Here is a 21,649-nt window from a genome sequence, read left to right as displayed (position 1 = left end):
CCAGCTCTCTCAGCCTTTCCTCATCAGCCCCTTAATCATCTTCCTGACCCTTTGTTGGACTCTCTCTAGCATGTCCCTCTCTCTCATGTACTGGGGAGCCCAGACCTGGACACAGCACTCCAGGTGTGGCCTCACCAGTGCTGAGTAGAGGGGCAGGATCACCTCCCTCAGACCTGCTGGCAATGCTCCTCCTAATGCAGTCCAGGATACCATTAGCCTTCTTTGCTGCAAGGGCACCTTGCTGGCTCATGTTCAACCTAGTGTCCACCAGGACCCCCAGGTCCTTCTCTGCCAAGCTGCTTTCCAGCTGGTCAGCCCCCAGCTGGTGCCTTGGGGTGTTCCTCCCCAGGGGCAGGGCTTTGCATTTCCCTTTGAACTACTATTGATTCCACATGTATAGACCAAGTTAGGTAATAACAGCTTGACCAAATGTCTTATCATTTAGATCTGCAATGATTAGAGTAACTTCCAAATGAGAAGAGATTTTGAGCCCTGGCAGCCCTCTGCAGTTCCAGAACACCTAATTTAGGGGGACTACACCAACCCAAAAAGTAAATTGCTCTCTAACAGCTAAACATTTGCTACAGGACAATTCAGAATAGGTGAGTCGGATGTGGAGGTTTGACAGGTAATTAATTGAAAAGGAAGGGTGAAAAAGAAAATAGCTAGCGGGGGGGGGAGAAGATAGGTTACTGCAACTGCAGGAACACTGACAGCATCTATGCTTGCAGATTCCTTTTCCTCACAGATAAATTATTATGAAGGATACAAAAATCAACTGCTTTGTGGTTCTGGCAGACCAGCAAAGACAAGTTCATGGGAAGAACTGGTAAAGTGAACGATACAGTTGTGCAATGGAAATTTGGTATTTCCCCTCCTGGCACAAGCGGAAAACTCATTCCCTTTATATGCATGATTAATAAGAGAATGTCAGCCTACCCTCTTCTACCATGAGTCACAAAACGAGATGCTAATTTCAGAGACCCTACCAAAGCAAGGTTCAATAATGTATTTATAATGGAAAGAAGAAGGTGAAGAGTGCATTACATTTGCTCAAGAAAAAGCATGCTGCAAAAGCATCCCTCCTCCCAGCCCAAACATCCTTAATTTCTTTTGGAGCTTGCAGTGTGCTAAATGCCTAATATCCAATAGTGACCATTTGCTCTTAAGAGATAAGGACAGTTTAAGGACAAATTAGAATGAAAAAATAAGTAAATGTATATGACATTTACAGTCTGAACTGAAACGGAATGAAAGCACAGTCAGGATGTTGGGCATGTTAAGGAAGCTACCGCATTCAGAGGTGCCTTTGGTGCAAGGAACCAGAAGACTGAAAGTGTAGGCCTTTGTGCCTAGTCAACAGCAGCTCTCCTATGACATTCTTCTTCCCTTCTTAACTCTTCATGCCCTACTTAAAATTAGAATATCACCCAAAGTATTTATTACTTCCAAATTATTTTTTTATTAAAATTATTATAGTCTTGTTTCTAAGTATCTTAAGTGAGATGCTGGTAAAATAAAATGCTTTTCTCTAAAATGAAGAAAAAAGGAATAATTCTGTTTACTAACATCAGTTATTTTGCTAATGTTACGCACATACAGTGAGAAAATTAAATAATGCAAGTTGTCTTCATGCAACAGATTTCATCTGTATTCCAAGACACTTATTTTAATCTCTCTTCCCACTCCCAGTCTTTTAAGTGTGTTGTACTTCATGAAAACCTAAAAAAAAAATTTTATCACATTTCACAGGGATATTAAATATTTTTTCTCATGCTGAAATAAAAATGCAAGATAAGTAGAGAAAAGACAAGTGACAATCACTTACAAAATCATAAAACACTGATATATTTATTCTCAGAATTTTTGCATCTTTCGTATAGTAAGGACAGACGACAAAAGGAAGAATGACAACCTAATTATGGTTTGGTTTAATTTTTTTTTAATAGACACCTTAAATCCTAGCAAAATGCTTCAACTTTCTTTTAATGCAAAGATAAAGACTCACAACCTCTGATGGGGTCCCGGTCAATACAAGGCTATCCAGCATAAGATTTTTTCCATATTAAACCCAACTACACATTTATCATATTTACATAGCAGATACCATCACCAAACCTGACATAATAGCTGAAAGTTTCCACCACCTGTAAATATATACACTTGAAAGAAATATTCAATTTCACATGCCAATTATAACCATATTTCTAAGGCCTTCCAGGATACAAATAATTTTCTATTTATGAATAATCTGAAAGTATTATCTAGCACCACTAGAGGGACCCATAAGCATTCTAATTTCACATCTATTCCCATCAAACCATTAAGAAATGCATTATATTAGATCCATGCACATTTAAAAAAATATTTTAAGTCCTGTTTTTTAGCTCTTCTAAGTTTTCTACTAATTATTTGCACTTTAAAGTACTTTTAAGGCATTCAGTACTAAAGTCATATATAAAACTGATTTCGTTTGGAAGATATAATTTCAGCAAGGATTTTAAGTTACATATAAAGACTATTGGTGTCTGAATTACCTTATTATACTTCCTGTCTTCCTTAGAACCACTCTGAAGCCCTGCTTAGCATCACTGTAAGGCTTTATACCCCCTCTTCTGCTCAAAAGAAAAAATTAAGCCAGACTGTTTTGTTTATAATGTATCATATATATGTATTTATATACACATTCATACATGTTTTTCCAGATAATAATGATCACCGGAAAATATGCTGTGGGTTAAGGATTAGTTAAACAAACATGGCTTTGCAAGTGTCTTCTGAGCGGAATCAGAAAAATTTGTTAAGTTTCAAGAAGCTCTAGTAGTACCACCACTCTAATAAAAACTCTAGTACTTTTCAACAGAACCTCCCTGATGGAGGGCAACTGCTAGGAATCACCACCACCAAAGATAACTCCTTCCCTGAAGGATCTTACAGAATGAAATACTGCCGTAGCAAAGTACAGAGCCACAGAACAATAGAATAATTTAGGTTGGAAGGGACAGAAGAGACTTCTGAAAGTACTTTGGTTCAATTATGTGCTCAAAGTAGAGCTAATTTGAGAGAAATTACTCAAAGTGCAGGGATTGGACTATTTCAGTATGCATTAAATGCCAATTCTCCAATGGCATTGTAAGCCATTACACAGCAGCAAAAGTGTAAAGAAAGCACTGTGTAAAGGTATCTAAAGGATTCTACTCATATAACTCTTGAATTTTGGCTCCTCTTACTATTTCTGTAAACACCTCGGGAAGGATATAAAATCAAGTAAATTGAACAATGCCATTCCTGTGCTGGACTGCGTAACATTTTGCAATTATCTTAGGACTAGGAAACAAAATATACAAGGCATATTCTTTCCCTACCAATTTACTGAATCATAACCCCAGCAATCCTGCAGTTGTGTACTTTTTTTTTTAACCTGAATCCACCCACTGGACAAGGCAAATCTGTAGCTCACAACAGCACCGTGTGAACTAACAAACCTCACTGAAGCAAAATATTTAGAGGAATATCATCAGAATACACATATATCCCTTACAAAAATGGGTTATGCTGTGTTAATCAAGATACTGATGTTTTTGAAGAACAAGTACACAACACATAACGGTTCAACTCTTTTCCCAAAAGAAGGATAATATATTCCAGACCATCACCAAATTCCTTTTCTTGATGTCTGCCAAGAAAACACCGTTCTTTGGTGTTCTAGAAATCTTCAGTTCTATGGCAATGGAATTACAGAACCATCAAGTAAACCTTTTTGGCTATTTTTCACCCCCAGAAATGAAAGACGAACTCAAAAGTAACACATTGTGGTTGACAGAAAAAGAATATCCCTTAAGAGTCCGTATGACTGTCAATACAAAAGTCAAACTGGGAGCAGAGATGAAAACAAAAGAATTCTCACATAGTTTATGCCAAATTGTCCAGCATAAAAAAAAAGCGTTTCAAAATAACCTACTTGAAGGAACACACTGGAGAGGTTAAAAGAAAAGAAAAAAAAAAACCTAGAATGTGGCTGTGTCTTCTTCTCAGGTCAAACTTACCTCAGCAATAAAACACTGAGTGAGCTGTACCAGTGCAAGACTCCAGAGCACACATGCTGTTTTACAGAAACTTGAAAAGAAGAAATTGTAGGTAAAATAACAATCTAGGATAGCAAAAGAAAAAGAAAAAAAAAAATCTGTCCTGTATTCTCAATTGGAAGCTTTTACCCTGAAGTGTTCCTTAACCAAGCTCACTTCAAGCTCTCTTTTCACTTCCAAGTTTATCTTCCCTGTTTTCTTTTGGCCAAAGCTGTATTTAGGACATTTTCTATAGCTTCCCCTTGTGTGACTGCATTCTCCACACTAACCCAAAGTCAAAATTTCTCTCACATTGAGGAAAACAATTTATTTGAATAATCTGGATTGTGAGTAATTAGATGACAATTTCAGAATTTATCCTTCACAGAAAGGCAGCTTTTAGAGAAATCTCTTGAGTACAAGCTTTTCACTCCTCAGTGCTGGTATTTTCACAGAGAAACAAATACTTCGTTCAACCTATAACCTCACAGAAATATTCTTGCATAACTTTATCCTCTGTGAAACTCAACCTTCTTCACAGTAGACTGTTGAAGATGACAGACAATTACTCTTAACCAGATTCAGCTAGGTAATTCCTCTGTTTTCTTGAAACTTAAGGACATTCAACTTCATCTGGACTATGCTCATTTTATCTCAACTTCTAGATGGTATTATCAAAAGCATGATCAGGTGCTGTTACACAAAGTTTTCCCAAATTGTTTAAGGCAATCAATTTGGATTTGAACTCTTCTCTCTTCTTTGACTTCTGGCCTCTCACCCAAGGGAAGTCTAAATTCACTGTCCAAGGTAAACCTTTTCCAGTGATTTGTGAGCAAAAAACTGGAAAGTTCAAAACAACATTGCAAACAGTAGATGCTGACAACACCTTTGCCAGATCTCAAGGTAGCATATAAAATGTTCCGTGAACTGCAATTTCCAAGTAAACAGTCTGAAAGTTGTATACCAAAGATAAACTCTGGAATTTCTTAATGTGTTCGCACTCTTAAGAAAGGGAGTTAGAGTTATCCATCACCTATAAAAGTCACCTAAACTCTTCCTTTCTTTCCTTGCTAAAAAGGCTCCATATACAACTACGGAGAAGAACCATCTAAGTCTCAATGAAGTCTTAAGTTCCAATCACATTGTTTTCTCTATGTGAAGCACTGTACTGTATGCAAGCATCAATTTGATTCAAAATTGAGTCATTCCTAAATGTTTACAGAAACATACTGATTAACTCAAAAAACTCTTTCTTTCTAAGATATTTTAATTCACCAATGTGACATATTAGGCTACCTATAAAACACAAAATAGAGCCACATGTGTTGGCAACATCACCATCTCCCTATAGAAGCATGCTCAGACTAGATTGGCACAAGAGAATTTAAAAAACCTTTTGACAAGATCTTATCTATTCTGGTGCAGTTACAACAGGAAAAGCAAGAAGAAAAAAATGTTTCCTCTCCACAAAACCAAAGTATTCGTTTTTTATCCGGTTCTTCCAGACTATATCCAACAACCCTTTCCTAAAAAGGAAGTTTGAAAGTATTAATTTAAGTTGTAGCTGCATAAGACACTTCCCAGTATTTTTTGCTGTTATCCTGATTATTCACTTTAGCTTCACTTTGTTCATTTTCGCTTCACTTCCTCACTATAACGTACTGTACCCATCACAGCACATTCACTGATTTTTTTTTTCCCCAGGTGAAACAGTGAGTGATTGGGGCACATTATATATTATTTTTGCTTGTGCATGCTAGAAAATCCTCACAAACATCAAAGTTTCTTATGTGTGTGTGTATATATACACACAGACACATGCGTATAAAAAACAAGAGACATTATTGATAACCTCTCAATGGCAAGAAAACAAAACCTAAAGTTTTATTGCTGGTTTGCTATTTCTGAAAAAGGGAATATTTTTATACTGTCATCTACCCATTCTTCTACCAAAGATTTTGTTTTGCATTAGCTTTTATCAACATATTCTGTCAACATTGCAGACTGAATTACTATCTATGATGTCTTGAGTAATGTAAAAAAAAAAATGTTAAAGTAATCACGTTAACTATAGTCTATTTGTAAACTAGCAGAGAGCAAAAGTGGTTATAACCACTGCAATCATTTTTTCAGTAACTTCCCTAAAAACCAAACAGTACATGCTGGGTTTGTCAGACAGTAAACTGCCAAACTCCCTCCTTGTTACCTAAGGAGTGAAAAAGTAGATCCAGTGCTCTATATTCAACTCAATAAAATAAAGTGTATGCAATTTACTGTGCAACTGTGAAATATGTACATCCACTGAACAAAACCAGACCATTATATTTGAGGTAAAAATTTACTTCTGAGGAAGAAAGTTATGTAGCTGCTCTCTCCTCTCCAGAAATGGTGGGTTTTAGCTGCTAACTTGAGTTTATGCCCATGGTCCCACACAGACATAATCAACAGACCACAGTAACAGAAAAACTATTAATTGATGTCCCAATGTTAACCAATTACCAATCAACATGAAGAATACAATCCTGATTTTCCCCATTCATCGGGAAGCAGTCTTGCTGAAACAAAAATTTGTTTATTGAGCCATTCCTCCTGGCTAGTTCCTGCGATTAGCTATAAACATGTGACTTCTGGAATAAAAGATAATGTAGAAGGAAAACTACCACCCAAGAAACTTAGTTTGATCATCAGTCAAATCCTGCATTTAATAATCCTCAGATATGACTCCCATACCACCATCTCTAGCAACAACAGTAAAGACATTTTTCCAACAATCGTTTTAAAATCAAATTTCCTAGAAAGAAGTTACCCTTGAGAATACTTCTAGCCAGTTTAGAAACTTGAATATTCACGTGCCAATTACAGAACTCCGGGATAAAGATGCAGACACTGAGCTTATAATCCTTAAGAAGAAACAGAAGTGGCCTTAAGAACTAAATGCTAACAAACTTTACTTTGGTAACACTAGTTGAAGTTGCAAGTAAGAGTAACGTTATGAAATAGAAGTGACTATTTAAAACAAACAACAACAAAAAAACCACACACACACCCACCCCCCAAAAAAAACACAATAAAAAAGCAGTAGCTTCCTGAAAATAGAGTAAGGCATTTAAAATTCAGTACTCTTCAAACCTACCAATAAAATATTGGGTTAAGAGCCTATAATAAAATACTGGAAAAAGAGAACTGGTCAGCAGATTATTAGCTGGACTTCCTGAAAGATGTTCAACTTTTTCAGAAAATGTCATTGACAGAAAAAGAAAATAATGCTAAACAAAAGTTAGCTAAGCAAAATACAAAATGGCAACAACACTTCACTGTGAATGATAGCCAGTATATGTCATCTGCAAAACAGGTAAGCAATGATCATTGCAAAAGATTTAGAACCACAGAGTAAAGTCAGTGGATAGTAAAAGAAAGTTACAGTAAAACTTTACAAACACCATCAAGGAAGCATATCCATGCATTACTGATGCTCAGTATGCAGCTGTGGTAGCAGGGGCAGGGGGGAAAGTCCAACATTCAGATGGTTTAGTCTGCTTCAGCTGCAGAAGAGACCCTTTTCAGTCCAGTTTTTGTCCCAAGCAAAGAGCAGCCAGCTGGCTCCTCTCACATGCTGTCTATTGCTCATATGGGTGAACATGTTTCAGCCATGTAGCTCTATGTGGCAAAATCCTTCTGGAGTTACCAGGGGAGGGCGGGGAGAATATCCTAAAAATTAGGTCAAATCTTGATTCCCACAACTTCTCTCTACCTGCAGTCTGATAGTACGATACTAAAACTCTTTTGCTTAAAACAATTAAGGAAAACACTGATCAGGACTCAATTAGCACTGCAGAGAAAAAGAAAACATTTTACTGATTTTAAAAAAAATTCTGTAAATTAATAGATAATCTAGTGATATGGTGAGAGATGGGGCTGAATTCCTTACTGACTTTGAAAGAAACTCCACAATGTAGCAGGAGTCTGAAGTCAAGGAGCAACACTGCAACAGGCCACAATCCTGAAGTGCAAAAAAATCTGACTATAATACGGCAACTCTGAAAACTGCCACAGCAGCTGACTCAAGAGGGAAGTTATAGCCAAAGAATTTTTTGGGCCTCCTAGCAACATTCTTTGCTGTCATCAGACACCACAGTTGATGTTGCTAAAAGTTGGTGCCTGTGCCTGAACAAGTAGGGGCAAGAAGAAAGGGTGTGAAAATCCTTTTCCTGATTAGTCATGATCTGCCTGATGCACAGTCACCAGGATGGAAAGAAACAGCGTGATGAGTACCATAGAAGATACAGTTAATTTGACAACAGCAATAATATAATATGTGACTGCCTTTTAACAGGTAGTTCTTTTAATACTTCTGGTAGTATTTTCCCGTATCAGCATGAAATGCCACATAGATATATACAAAAAGACATAGTTATGTAATTCATAAATCCCATGCTATTTCTACAGAGAATTTTTATTATACTCAATAGAATTATCAGGACTTGAGATAGAATTCTTATCCTCTATTGAAATAAATCGATATAGCATACTCTTCAAACTTTGTTTTCTCACCTATTTTATGATACTAACTTTTGAATGAAACTAAGAGTTTAAGAGTTTTATATTTAAATCTACTTTTTAAAAGAGTAACTTCAGTTAAGATCAGAATATTAGACCAGTTTCTGCCACTCATTTTTATTAATAAGGTAATTACAACAACCACACTTGTTACCATGAAATAAGTTTCTCTAAATCTCTCCTTTGCATTCAGAATACTTGGAATTGTGCTGATACAATGTTGGTATAGATACTTTATGACACTTAATGCATTAATATTATAGGCATAATCTAATTAAGACCTAAATCCCCTGCACTTTTCCTGCATATTGGTCTGAGGGCTATTGAAGCTTTTATATTACAACAACTAGTGACATATTTAGTTATAACAATATAGATGTAGAGAAAGAAAGTGAAATTATCCAAAAATATTCTTCTTGTAACAATTCTGAGAAAAAATGTTTCCTGAAACACATAATCAAAAAAATTTAGTCTGCTGTTTTCTTATAACATTTTAATCTTTAATATTTGCCTATGTCCAAAACATTCAAGTCCTAGCTACATGTTTGAGTAAATGTAATGTTAATTGATTATGGTGAGGTCACGAATATTGACATCTACTGTAATTCTCTTCAAACATCATCCTGGACCAGGCCCTTCTGCTGCTTTATAAAAGCAGGAAAGTATTCTTCTCAACTGATTGTGTCTGCCAAGTAAGAACTCAGCACACACATCAGAAGCTGTATATAGTCTTCAGGTTCCATAGGGATTCAGGTCTAAATTCAATGAGTTTAAACTATATTTTTAAAAATAAAAATTTAGCAGTGAAGGTTTTCTTCTACTTTTGGTAATGAAGTAGCATGAAGGATTTTACTAAGAAGTATAATAAATGGTCTTGCTATATAAACTGCTAACTTTATTTTTAGAGGCTCAGTAGTTAAAATTAATGGAAGCCTTTGTTTATTTGTCATTTATCTGCTTTTAAATACTTACAGTGAAAAATACGGAAATCAATGTATGGATGAGAACCTCTTCTCTCTGTTTCAAATCCTGCCCGACTTCTTACTCGCACATCTCCTAGAAACAGGGTCAAGAGTGAAATAAAAGTGTGGAAGAGTGGCAGAGATAAAATGCAAATGAACATAGCCTGGAGGGGTAAAGATTCATGTACTTAATGGAGGAGGGTTATTCAAACAATAGGCCTACTTCAATGCTTTTTGTTTTAAAGGTGAAATTCAAAACAAAGTTTGAAGACTTGTTAAACATGCAATCGCATGCTTTCTTGTCAAAATCTCTCCTGCCTAAGCATACGTTGCCAGAAGCATGTGATAAGCATTCAGATGAAATTAGGAACAGCTTGCTACACCAGTATGGTAAAAATGCACCTTAGTATGACAGGAAACAAGAACATTAAAAGTTGATTTGTTCCTCAGTAACACACATAAAACAGTAACATTTTGTATAATACAAAAAAGATTCAGCTTCTAGAAATGGTAGCTTTTAGCAAATAAGCTAGTTACAATATGGTTTTATATTACATAATATAATATTTTCCCACTAGCATTTACTTACTTGTGCTCAGCTGTTTGAATATTACACAAGAGCCTATTAAAATACCAAAACTCAGTATTAAAATTTTATCAAACTATTTTGCACTGCAAATAGCTTCAACCTGAATCTTTTAGCATGCTAGTTGATTTCTACTTATGCATTTTACCAACTGAAAGCTGATCAGTATTCTTTCATTAGGTATTTCTATGCATTAATGTAAGTAGTTCACCTGGATTAAAAGCTTTCACTTAAAATCCTTTAGCAATTACAAATTTGGGCAAACCTTTGAGGATCAAATGCAATAGTGTTTCCCTCCTCAAATCCTAACAAAAAAGTGAAATTTAAGGTGTGAAAATGTCCTGGTTCCTAATTATGAAAATCCTTCAAGTGTAGTATTCTCCTCTCCTCAAATACAGTGATTTTCATATGAATCAAAACTAAGTATTTAGCACAAGGAACTAAGACTGATTTCATAAGAACAAAATAAAATATAGCTATTTAATTTCCAGCAACTGATAACATCTTGAGAGTTTTTTCTTTTTCTTCCCCAACCTGCTAATTTGTAATGCTGAAGCAGGCAACTTGTCAGAAAATAGCTAAAGATACTAACTAAAACTTCAGTAATATACTTTTAATACTTAACAGGTATCTTTCTAGAGATACGTGTCCATAAACACTGACATATCTATAGCGGCACACTTCACATGAATGTTATCTTATGAGGCACGCTGTAAGGACCACAAAAGTTAAGTAGGCCCAGGGCTTCCCAAATAAGGAGCCTAAAGTTTACATATCAGTAAAAATATACCAAATACATGTGGTTTTCAATTATTACTCCATTTGGTTTTTTGAAACTGAAAACCTTAACAGAGCTGCAAGGGACAGTAATCCAATTACTACCCGTAAATATTATTTTTCAGACCATTGACAATATATTACTTATAAAGGTTTTAAGCATTCATCTGAGCAGAGTGCACAAGGCTTGTCTTGTTCCAGGCAATACAGAGGCAGCAAATTGTAGAACTCTTCTGTTAGGCACAAGCAACTGGTGAATATTATTTACAAAGTAAATTAATAAAAAGGAAAAAGGAAGGAAATTTTGGAAAAGAGGAGGGGAATGCATTAGTAGCTGTGTATGAAAATATCAGTTTACACAGAGGAAAATGCAACTTTCATTACCTTTCACTCATATTTATCTGGGAAATCAGTCATAGCTACAGCTGTGTGAATGAGTTCACCAGCTGAATTAAAAGGAAAATAAGAGGGTTTTTTAGTTGAGCTAATTTTTTACAGAAAAGGTGATACAACTTTTGTGAATTATATTTAGTTTTCAAGGCAGTCTTAACTTTCAAAATTTACCAACCATAATGTGAATTAGCAAATAGTTTCAGTCAGTGTACAACTAAGTTTTGGTGAACAATTCACTTGTTCCAAGTATCAAGAGTAGGAAAAGTTCACAGAAAAACGCCTGCAGACTAACATGGAATTCTGCAAATAACAAAACAAACAGGTTGATCTGATAAATGATATCAAGAAAATTTCTCTCTGCTTTGTTCTTTTTTTATTTACTAGTACCTAGTCTAACAGCATAGAGAGAATAACAGTATCCCTGTTACCCTTGAAACGCCCACAGTGTTGTGGATTTTGAGTAGGAAAACAAGAAAAACTGTCTGCAAGTGAAATGCAGAAGTGCAATTAACTACATTGCTTTTAACAGGAGTTATTAAAATGTCTATTTACAGGAATAGTTAGCCAAAAGAAGAAGTGATATACTAAAAATGCACATTGCAAACTATTAAAAAGGTGATTGTAATGAGATAAAGGTAAAATGAGGGTATTTACTTGCATACATATGAAATGAGAAATTCCCAGCAATGAAAGTAAAATATTGTCATTAAATAGTTGTTAAACAAAATTCTGTTCCCTTGATCGTGGTAGAAGCAGAGGGTATTTTGTTAAGAATCAAGATCTCAACAGCGATGAATTTTTTTTAGAATACATTTGGATTTATTCTGGAAAAAGATATCACCTCTACAGAACTGTAATTTATCACAGTAAAAGCAGAAATTCCTATTGGGCCAAAAAGAAGGCAGAAGAGCTGTTTCCGTTATCATTGTACAGAACGACTTCATTTTTCAAGATTTCAGACAAATGTGCTTGGAAAAAAATGGTACGAATGGAATTTGAAGATACCATACATCCATCTGAAGTTTCTGTGTATATAGAAGCATAAAAAGGAATAGCATCAAACTGGCTGCACATTAGCACATCATTTCATAATGTGCTAATTAGCACAGTGAAACTAATCTCTACTGCATATGTATAGTTAGTCCCAAAACATCCAGAAATACTGGACCGTCATTATGCGTTCACTGTTGAGTTAATCTGACCTGCAAAGACCAATAGATCCCAAATGCACCCACTTAATTTTGCTTGCACACAACATAACATATTCACATCGATTTGCTTGGGAAATCCTGCACAAGTTTTTTGTAACCCTATGACTCTGAAATGATACAGAATTTAATTTTAAGGAAGAGACATGTTTATCATCATAGGTGATGACAAACTTAAAAAAAGGCACAAGACATTTCAGATTTAAGATTACTTTTATCAGACAAAAGGACACTGTTAAATAATTCCTTCAAACAGCAACAGAAGTCCATCTTCAGAGCCAATCATTATTATGGTAGCTGTTTAGATAATTAAAGATAATAAAATATAGAAATTAAATATATTTTAAAAGATAATTAAAATTCAACACCTAAACCAAAAGAACTTATGAATAGTTTTTATTTATTTAGGCCTTTAAAAAATATCGAAGTGGTTACAAAATCTTTTGAAACCTTCAGATCGCAGTATTTGCTTATAGGTAAGTTTCCTTTGGGGGCCAGAAGTGGTAGCAAACTGGCAGTTTTTATCTTAAGTGTCTCTTCTTTAGCCACTTTAGCCACTCTGAACACACTCCTCTGTTTCCTTAGGGGAACACATTCAAGTCCAGCATCTTAATGACAGTGGACTTCCAGGAACAATTTTTTTTTTCCCCTCTTTGAGAGTTTCTGTGAATCCAAAGAATCAAGAGAAAGATTTAAAAAACATGAAACCTTCCTTTCAAAATCTGATTTTGTGCACCAACATGATAAAATATCTGTTGGCTGAGTATTTAACTAGATTTTTTCCCAGAATAGTTCTATGTGACCAGGATTGCTTACATTTTTAAGACAAAGGCCATACAGGCAGAAACTCAATTGAAGATTAAATAAATAGTGGAAGAAGGAACGTAAGTGGGAGGTTTGCACCTGCAACTGAAAACGAATCAGGGCTGTAACAAAACTTACCTTGAGACAGATCGTTTTTCCTACCCCTCTCTCAGATTCCTGCTCACACCGCAAGGACAGCTCTGATACTTACGAGGCAGCTGAAATGCCATAGCTGACATCCCTGCGCGTTAGGGTTACACGGCACATACTTCATGCTACCCTTATACTCCAGTGTGGCACAGTAACAATGCAGCAGCTGCTTGGGGAGCTGAGGCCTTCTGGAGCAGGGGCAGAAATCTCAAAGACCACGGAGGACAGCTGGGAGCAGAAATTACAACAGCCACCTCAAGGTAAACCACCCAAGTCAAAGCCATGAAGTTGTGAAGAGCAGGATTTCCAGAAAGAATTACTAGCTTCACAGATTAAAATTCCTATTAAATTTGATGGAGAAACAGATGACAGGTCAGCTGAATATGCCAGAATTAAAGCAGAAGGAATACAACGTAACAACCACTACCGGAAAAGAGCGTGCACCTGCATTACACAGTAGCTTGCCTCCACTGTTTCCTATTTGAAGTGATCGAGACCTCTAAAGCAGGGTAAAATGCTCCAGTTTTAGTTGAGAGGTGCATGCTCACCAATACAAGCAGTCAGTGCCCCATTCTTTTTACCCCATGCACAGCAGCAAAACTTTCAGGCAATATAAAACAACAAGAAAAAGAAACCAGAAAAGCAAAGAAGAGAAAAATCAAGTATCAAGATTACACAGAAGCACTTACAAGAAATTTTGAAAATTCCTCGTAGCTGCTGAGAGAAGTAGCTGACTGAGGTGATGCAGATATATTAGCCCTTCCAAGGTCTTAAAAGAAAAATTCTACAATGCTGCATCTGTATCTATATTTTAAAATAGTAAATAAGCCACTTGGGAGTGGCTTAGTGTATATTTTGGGAATGGGGTATGACAGATGAGTCATAAGAGTCAACGCTGTTTGTTTATATCGACACTGATGAAGACAGTTAAGAGTTAGTTGTTTATTTTGTGTGCCCCTAAAATTTTATCTTTTAAATTGAACCTGGAAACAACTGCCATACCACAGGAATTTCTATTTACTTGTGCAAATGAATTTCCATTGGATTCCCATTGGAACAGCCTGAAAACGTTAAAAGAAGCAACTCTACGGCCAGCACAACTAAACAGAGGCAGAGGGAGGTGTCCTAGATACCCTTAGCTTTATATTTTTGGTCTGCTAGAATAAACACCTTATCAAGGTACATTTTATTAGTAGATATAGTCTGTTTGGAATAATAACCAACGAAGTAAAAGGCAAAACGTCTCATAACTCTGCCTAACCTCCCATTAAGTTACAGCTGAGGATTCCTTACAGCTTACTCTGCTCAAGTATACTAAGATAAATAAAAAAAACAAAAACAAAACCCTCACAATACTGTATGGGAAATGCAATACTTCACATTTCTTGCAAAAAATTCTAATTGAATATATTAATTCTTGAATCTACTCCGATATGAATGTTTCTACATACCGATGCATCCAACTGTTCAGCTTTCAGGCTGGTCTTTTTTACAGTCCATTTAGGAATACAACAGTAATAAATCTGTAAATAGTTGCTAGCTTGTACAGTATAGTGTACATAACATTGGGGAAAACAAAGTGATCACCAACAAGTGAGAAAGTAATATAAATTTAATATACTGATTCAAACATCCAATGAGCAATTTTTTGTTCGCTTGTTGGTACCCTCCTCCCCCCAGCCGAAGTTAGAAGAGCTCAATCCTTTAAAAGACCTACTGCCTCTCAATAGCTAGCATCACTGAACGGCAACGAATGCCAGCAATAGTTATGCTATTCATAACAAGCACCAATCACAGTCTAATAATTAATTCCAATGACAGAACAAGTGAAAACTTAATTTACTTAACATCACGTTCTGAATATATTCCAGTGTTGCCTATGAGAATAGTCAAAGAAAGGTTTTAAAACAAACAAGATTCTCCCCTCAGTTCAGGTGCATATACCAAGAACCACAGGAAGCCATGCCTTGCTTTCCTCTAGATTTACTTGAGCGTTATCACAAAGCCTTCTGCAGAAGTGATGGGCCTAACTACTTCATGGTACAGTTAAACTTCCAAAGTAGCAAAAGAAATCAGATTATTCTCCCCAGCAATTAAGAATTATTTTCTTACAAGCTGATTCTATCACTAGCAGATTCATTTTAAAAAGATAAAAACAGACATATACTTACAGTATCTTTAATTCAAGCATATAAATGCATTTTTAAAATAAATTAATACTTATTTCCCCTGTTGTGGAATTAAAAGTACTCAATCTGTAGGATTTGGAAGCAGAAAAAAAATTGTATTTTCTAATTACAGCACAAAATAAATTTTGTTTAAACAAAACATCACATAATCAAGGAACAAAACTACCTCAGGCCTGAATTTACTTTCTTATTCTTATGACTAGAGCAGGGAAAAAAAAAAATATCACATTTTGAAGAATTCTAGTGTTCATCCTGCAAAAAGGATTATTAAAAATGAAAAAGTTATTTTAACTTTTGAAAATGAAATAAACCTATTTCCAAGAACAAAAAAAAAACCTCAGCAGCTTTTTCGACATTTAGAAGCCAGCATCTTGTCCTCCTCCTCTTAACAAATCTCCAAAGCAATTACATTCTTTTATCAAAAATCCTTCAGTAGACAGTCAGTGCTATATTATTAACAATTTCACAAACTTAAAAAATCAAAATAATTGAAAAACAAAAATCGAAGATATTAAGTCAAAATTGGATTTATATATACATACGCACGCCTATGCCTACATATGCAGGTTATGACTATATATTCATGTATATACACACATGTGTACACATGCATATAGCTTACAACTTTAAATTCATAGACATCACAGTTATGAATTTCTGGGGACTTTAATATGTACATTATACAACTACATTGAAAAGACTCGGGGCATAAAAAGACATGTTCTGGCTGATTTAGTTGGACCCGGTTAAGAATTTATAATCACTAGCTGTTGATGTTCATTGAGCCGTGCAAGACATCATGCAAGCATTCATAGTCCATTTCAACACAAAATCATAGCTCAAGATGGCTTACATTAAGTGGCATAATTTTGCAGTGAAACAGACTTAGAGTATAGACACAGTCCCCATGCCATCTGCACCACCAGCAGCCTCCAGAAGAGGTGTGGGAAGTACTGAATCCGGCAGCCAGATCTGCAAGAGCTTTGCATCTTTCTCCTCTCAACGACTGACCTCAACTCCTTCCGTGCAACTCACTGTCACAGACGGTCTCTCACGAATGCTTGCCCCTCCCAATACTGTTCTTTCATTTTAATTCGGCTTTACCCTTTATCTAGTTGCTACTCTGGAAACATTCTTCAGGAAGTTGACTAAACTACTGGCCCTGTCATGTGTCCTTTCCCTTCTCAAGTCATCTTCTAGGATAAGAGAAATATTGTTTAAAATTGTATCATTATTTTAAGAACACCTTGAGCATTTCATAGCCTCACTACTGAAGTTCTTAAAAGAGTGTGGTAACTCTCACACAAATGCTCTCTAAGCTACAGTTTTAACCAGAAAGATACCATGCAGAGATGATAAATTCCATCCCAGAAATAAAGATCAATCATGAGTCACTTGGAAAACTTAACTTCTACCAAACACATTACGTTAATTATATGAACTTTTAATTTTTTTTTAATATAGGAGTAAAAATCCAACACAATGGTTAACTCAGGAAAAAAAGAAAAAAGGCAAACAACCAAAAAACCCAAGTCAACACAAAGGAACCCAAGCTCTTCTAAAGAATCTAACCAGAATATTATCCAGGAGAAAGGGAATGATAAGTTTAAGAATTCAACACTCAAATATAAAAAAATAATTATTTTAAATCAATCATAAACATTAGAACTTTGCAATATAGAAACTGGTATGCTTACCTAGCATACGAATGTACAACGCAGTCTGATCAGAGCTGTCATAGGAAATTGCTCCACGTCTCTGAAAAAAAAAAAAGTATATTTTATGCAAGTTAGAACTGAATCATTTTTAAATTGAAATGAAAATAAAGTATCACTTGTTCATTTTAACTCTCCAAATTAATTTTGGAAATTTGAACATGCGTCTTTCAAATATATATACTGATTTTGTTTTAGTAGGGGACAAAGGTCAGACAGGAATTGGTAGTGAAGAGATTATGAAAAACAGGACCAGAGTGTGGGGAAAAAATATCCCCCCTAAATTTCTTTCCAGATGCTCCTCAATCATTCCTCACAATAAAAAAGACACAGAACAAGATTAAGCAGACATAAAAAACCATGCTCCTCATAGCCTTCGAGAATGTAATACTTAAAACAAATACTTGCAGTTCCTGGTTTATTTGCTTATTTACTTTTACCTATGGGGTATTTCCATCTTTCAAAGCTAAAAGAAGTTTTAAAAGAAGTAAAAGAACTCAAATGACACCATTACTGCAATCCTAGGAATTCAACCTATATTCTGCAAGGGCAGGACTTGGCTGCCACATGCTACTTTCATTCCACCCATTACTTTCTGTAGGCAAATCAAGGTACCACTGAAGCAGGATGTAATACATAAAGGTATTTTAAAGAAAATAAGCAAGTGGTATTTCATATTTGATGATAAAGTCTAAAACAGTCATCAAGCTATCCATGCACAACATTGAGATACTCCCATACAGGCTGTATTTCTTTCTTACACAAAATATATATGTTGCATACATACTCAGCTAATGCAATAATAGTTATTAATCCAGGAAGTCTCCTGCAAGTGTGGTGAACTGGTCCTCCAATAGCTAAAAACTGGGGGAATGTTCTCATAGTTACACAACACTGGCACCATGTAGTCTTCAAAGCTTGGCATGACCTAGCACCCAGCCTTCACGTTCTGCCTTTACTGTACTTTCACCATCTTCTGCCACTTCCTACGGCCTTCATTAATGTTATTTCTTAATCCTAGGATCAGAGGATCACCTTCACAATCAGACTTCAATTTTGCCAGTTCACAACATTTATTCTTTAAAGAAATAAGATTTTTTTTTTGTGCATGCGTGTTAAAAACTCCTATGACCTTTCCGTGTCCACCACACTTATTTATACTGAGGACATTTAAGTCCTGGGTGCCACAAAGGGTAATCATACCCCTTTGAGAACTTCACCTCCAGGTTGGCTTTTATCTGAACACAGTCACCCATTTTTTCCTCTGTGTAGCAGGAACAACACTACACCAGGGATACACAACAACCTGAAAATGCACAAGTTCAAAAGATGGGAAACCAGACCATATTAGGAAACAGGACAGAAAAACAGATGTTGGACACTGAGAAGAATTCTAAAAGAAAGAAAAAGAGATAAAGAAACAAATTACTTGCAAGGGGAAAAAAAAGGCAAAATTGCTTATAAACATCTATGTACAGAGCAAATGAATTTACACAAAGACTAAAGATTAATAACCTCTATCAGCATGATTTGTACAACTGATGTGTTGACTCCAAACCCAGAAGTTACACTTAATTGTTTTAATATTTTTCATGTTAAATCAAGAAAAAACCTTACACTTGAAGTCAGAAAAGTTTTTCCAAAGGTAAGCTTAATATTTATTACAGAAATGACCAAAGACCTAGCTCCAAATGGGGTCCCATTATAGTTGCTGTTGTAAAGACTACAAGGAAGAACTCCCTGTACAGCACTTTTATGTTGTCTTAGCTTTTGTTCTTTATTTCCTGGGAAGATCATAAACCATGCAAATAATCCTTCCCTTGAAATATGTTTCTACAGCATTTCTCACAGAATGTGCCTGTCCTGATGGGAAAGGCAGCAATGCATCTCATCAGCTAGAAAATGATGCTGATTTCCCACTAACGTCTCCAAATTTCTTCATATAACCTACCTTTGAATTTCAGCAAATCTCAGCTGAATATATTTTCAGTAGCCTGGAACATTTCATATCACTGACTAGGCACAATCAGTGATGTAATTTAGTGCTAACTTGCACCTGTCTATCACAGATTTCTGGACATGTCCAGTACAGTTCTGTAATCTAATACAGCAGAAAGCTAAGCACACATGCAGCTAGCAGAACCATGCCCAAATGGAGCATTAGCCTCTGAGAACGAAAACAATATGCAAAAGTTTACTGAAAAATCAAAGCTTTTGATATGTTGATTCTAAAATATTACTTGCTCTCTAAAATCTAAAATATTATTTGCTAGATAAAGTAGTACATCCATGTATGATATCAAACACAGCACATTTTTAAAAACATAAAGCAATTACACAAACAAGTGATTTTGTTCTGCAAGGACTCTGAAAGATCCTGTAGGAATCTTTGAACAATCAAATCCTTTTAAAACTACCTTTCAAAGTTTAGTTTCCTAAGGAAAAAGAGACAATTTATTGTGTAAACCTTACTAACAATACTTCAAAAGTAGAAGGACAATTTCAGCTAATTTTGCTAAAAGGGTAGAGGTCCTAAACATACTTCATTCATTGAAATTTGTTAAATAAAATAGATAAGAGGAAAACACTTATTAGCAAGTTCCACCAAGGAACAGATATAGGGTGGGTGATGAGTGGTCAGACCTCATGCCTTTAGACCTGGCAAATAAGTGAGGCACGGATAGTTCGGAGCACTGTAGTGGGCAGAGACAGAGGAGGGAGCTAACGGTACAGAGGTTTTTAGTAACTTGTGACAGGTAGGTAAATTAAATAATATTACGCTCATCCAGCCATGGACTGCTTTGTGTCAGCTCACGCTCCGAATAGGTAACAGACTACATACCACAGGTTGAGGTGTATCTATCACCTATTTTCCCACTTCAAATAACACTGTCAATGTATTTGTTATACTGCCCCCTATATTACTCCAGAAAAATGCAAGAAAAAGGAAAAAAAAAAAAAAAAGAAGTAATTTAATCCACCCTGCCTGTGGTACTTTAAGATACTCTGCCCAGATTCCACTTTTTAAATCCAGCAAACAGAAAGACCAGACTTAATGCATCAGCTTCTACTGAGATGTGAACTTTCATGTGCAGCAAATTTGTAAGTGGAAAGGCAAATACGTCTTGAAGAACTAAAGTTTCTGTAAAGCACTGAACAGTTCAAACAATTTAATCACCAGGATTCTACTCTTGACCACCAAAAATGCCTCCTCCCTCATTGCTAATCAAAGGCCCACTCTCTGTAGCCTACACCAAGACATCAAGACTGTAATTCCACTAGAAGTTTACTTTACTTACACAGCTGAGATGACTGCAGCATACACTGTATCTGCCTACTTACAAACCTTGGCTAAAAACTTCATGGACAGAGCTTGACTTCTGCCACTTCAAAATATCACATTATTGTTAATATTAACTCATTTAAGCATAAAAAATTATTTCTAGATCTCTGCCACCTCTTTGGACTACCTGAAGCTTTGTACCTGTTAACACCCGTAAAGCATATTGAACTCCTTGACCCTCTGTACAAATCTCAAACAAATAAGCAGCATGCCAATGGTGCTTATTATTATCAACAATTACTAGCGCTCAAACTGAAGACAATGTGTTTAGGCGGGTTCCCTTTTCAAGCACGAGGACAACTTGGTCCGGTGGGAATATCTGCTGGACTCCAAGTGATTCAACAAATTCCTCAAATGCTTAGGCGACGTTCTTAACCACTCCGCTCCTTTCCAGACACGAGCACAGCCATCTGAACTGGGTTGGCTGTTTTGCTTCAGCAGTGAAGACAGACGTCAGAAAGATGACTGGGAAGGGTTGTTTACACTGGACTTCGACTTTGAAAACTTCACCTGAAACTTCAGTGTGGTATTACAGTGTCATTTATTCTTCCAAAGGGCAATACAGTAAGAAAAGCTTTCATTTCTCCTCTCTTTATGCAAAGTGAATGGAGTAAGTTCAAACTGAAGTGGAAGATCCATTAATCCTTTAAGAACAACGATACAAGGACTCCACAAAAATAGGCGAAGGGAGCATCTAGCAAAAGATAGATTTAAGTCAGATCTTTCTGAAAATCCCTTCACAAGAGTATAGAAAGTTATTACAGGCCATGCAACAGGAATGACATGCCAAAATAGCACACAGATATATCTTCAAAGGGAAACCGCTTCAGTGATGCTAGGGAGTACAGCATACGCATGTAACACTTGGAAACAGAGCACCTGCTGCTGTTTGTGCCAAACA

The 21,649-nt window shown here is 35.9% G+C and overlaps 1 protein-coding gene across 7 annotated transcripts in view; it reads right to left on the bottom strand.

Annotated features, from left to right (window-relative positions):
- Nucleotides 1–21,649, bottom strand: part of PDE7A (phosphodiesterase 7A) — a 78,561-nt gene that overhangs the window by 19,382 nt on the left and 37,530 nt on the right. For 3 of the 7 annotated variants that reach the window (XM_072852408.1, XM_072852405.1, XM_072852407.1), the window contains exons 2-4: nucleotides 17,388–17,448; nucleotides 10,173–10,205; nucleotides 9,594–9,677 (exon numbers count right to left, since the gene is read on the bottom strand). In XM_072852408.1, coding sequence (XP_072708509.1) covers nucleotides 9,594–9,677; nucleotides 10,173–10,205; nucleotides 17,388–17,448 — 178 coding nt within the window. The remainder of the gene's footprint in view (nucleotides 1–9,593; nucleotides 9,678–10,172; nucleotides 10,206–17,387; nucleotides 17,449–21,649) is intronic. The other 4 variants (XM_072852406.1, XM_072852409.1, XM_072852411.1 and 1 more) reach the window with 2 other exon arrangements.

Source organism: Ciconia boyciana, chromosome 2 (assembly GCF_034638445.1).
Source record: "Ciconia boyciana chromosome 2, ASM3463844v1, whole genome shotgun sequence".
NCBI classification, from domain to species: Eukaryota; Metazoa; Chordata; class Aves; order Ciconiiformes; family Ciconiidae; genus Ciconia; species Ciconia boyciana.
The sequence above is the reverse complement of the archived record's forward strand: the minus strand, read 5'-3'. Positions and strand labels throughout refer to the sequence as shown.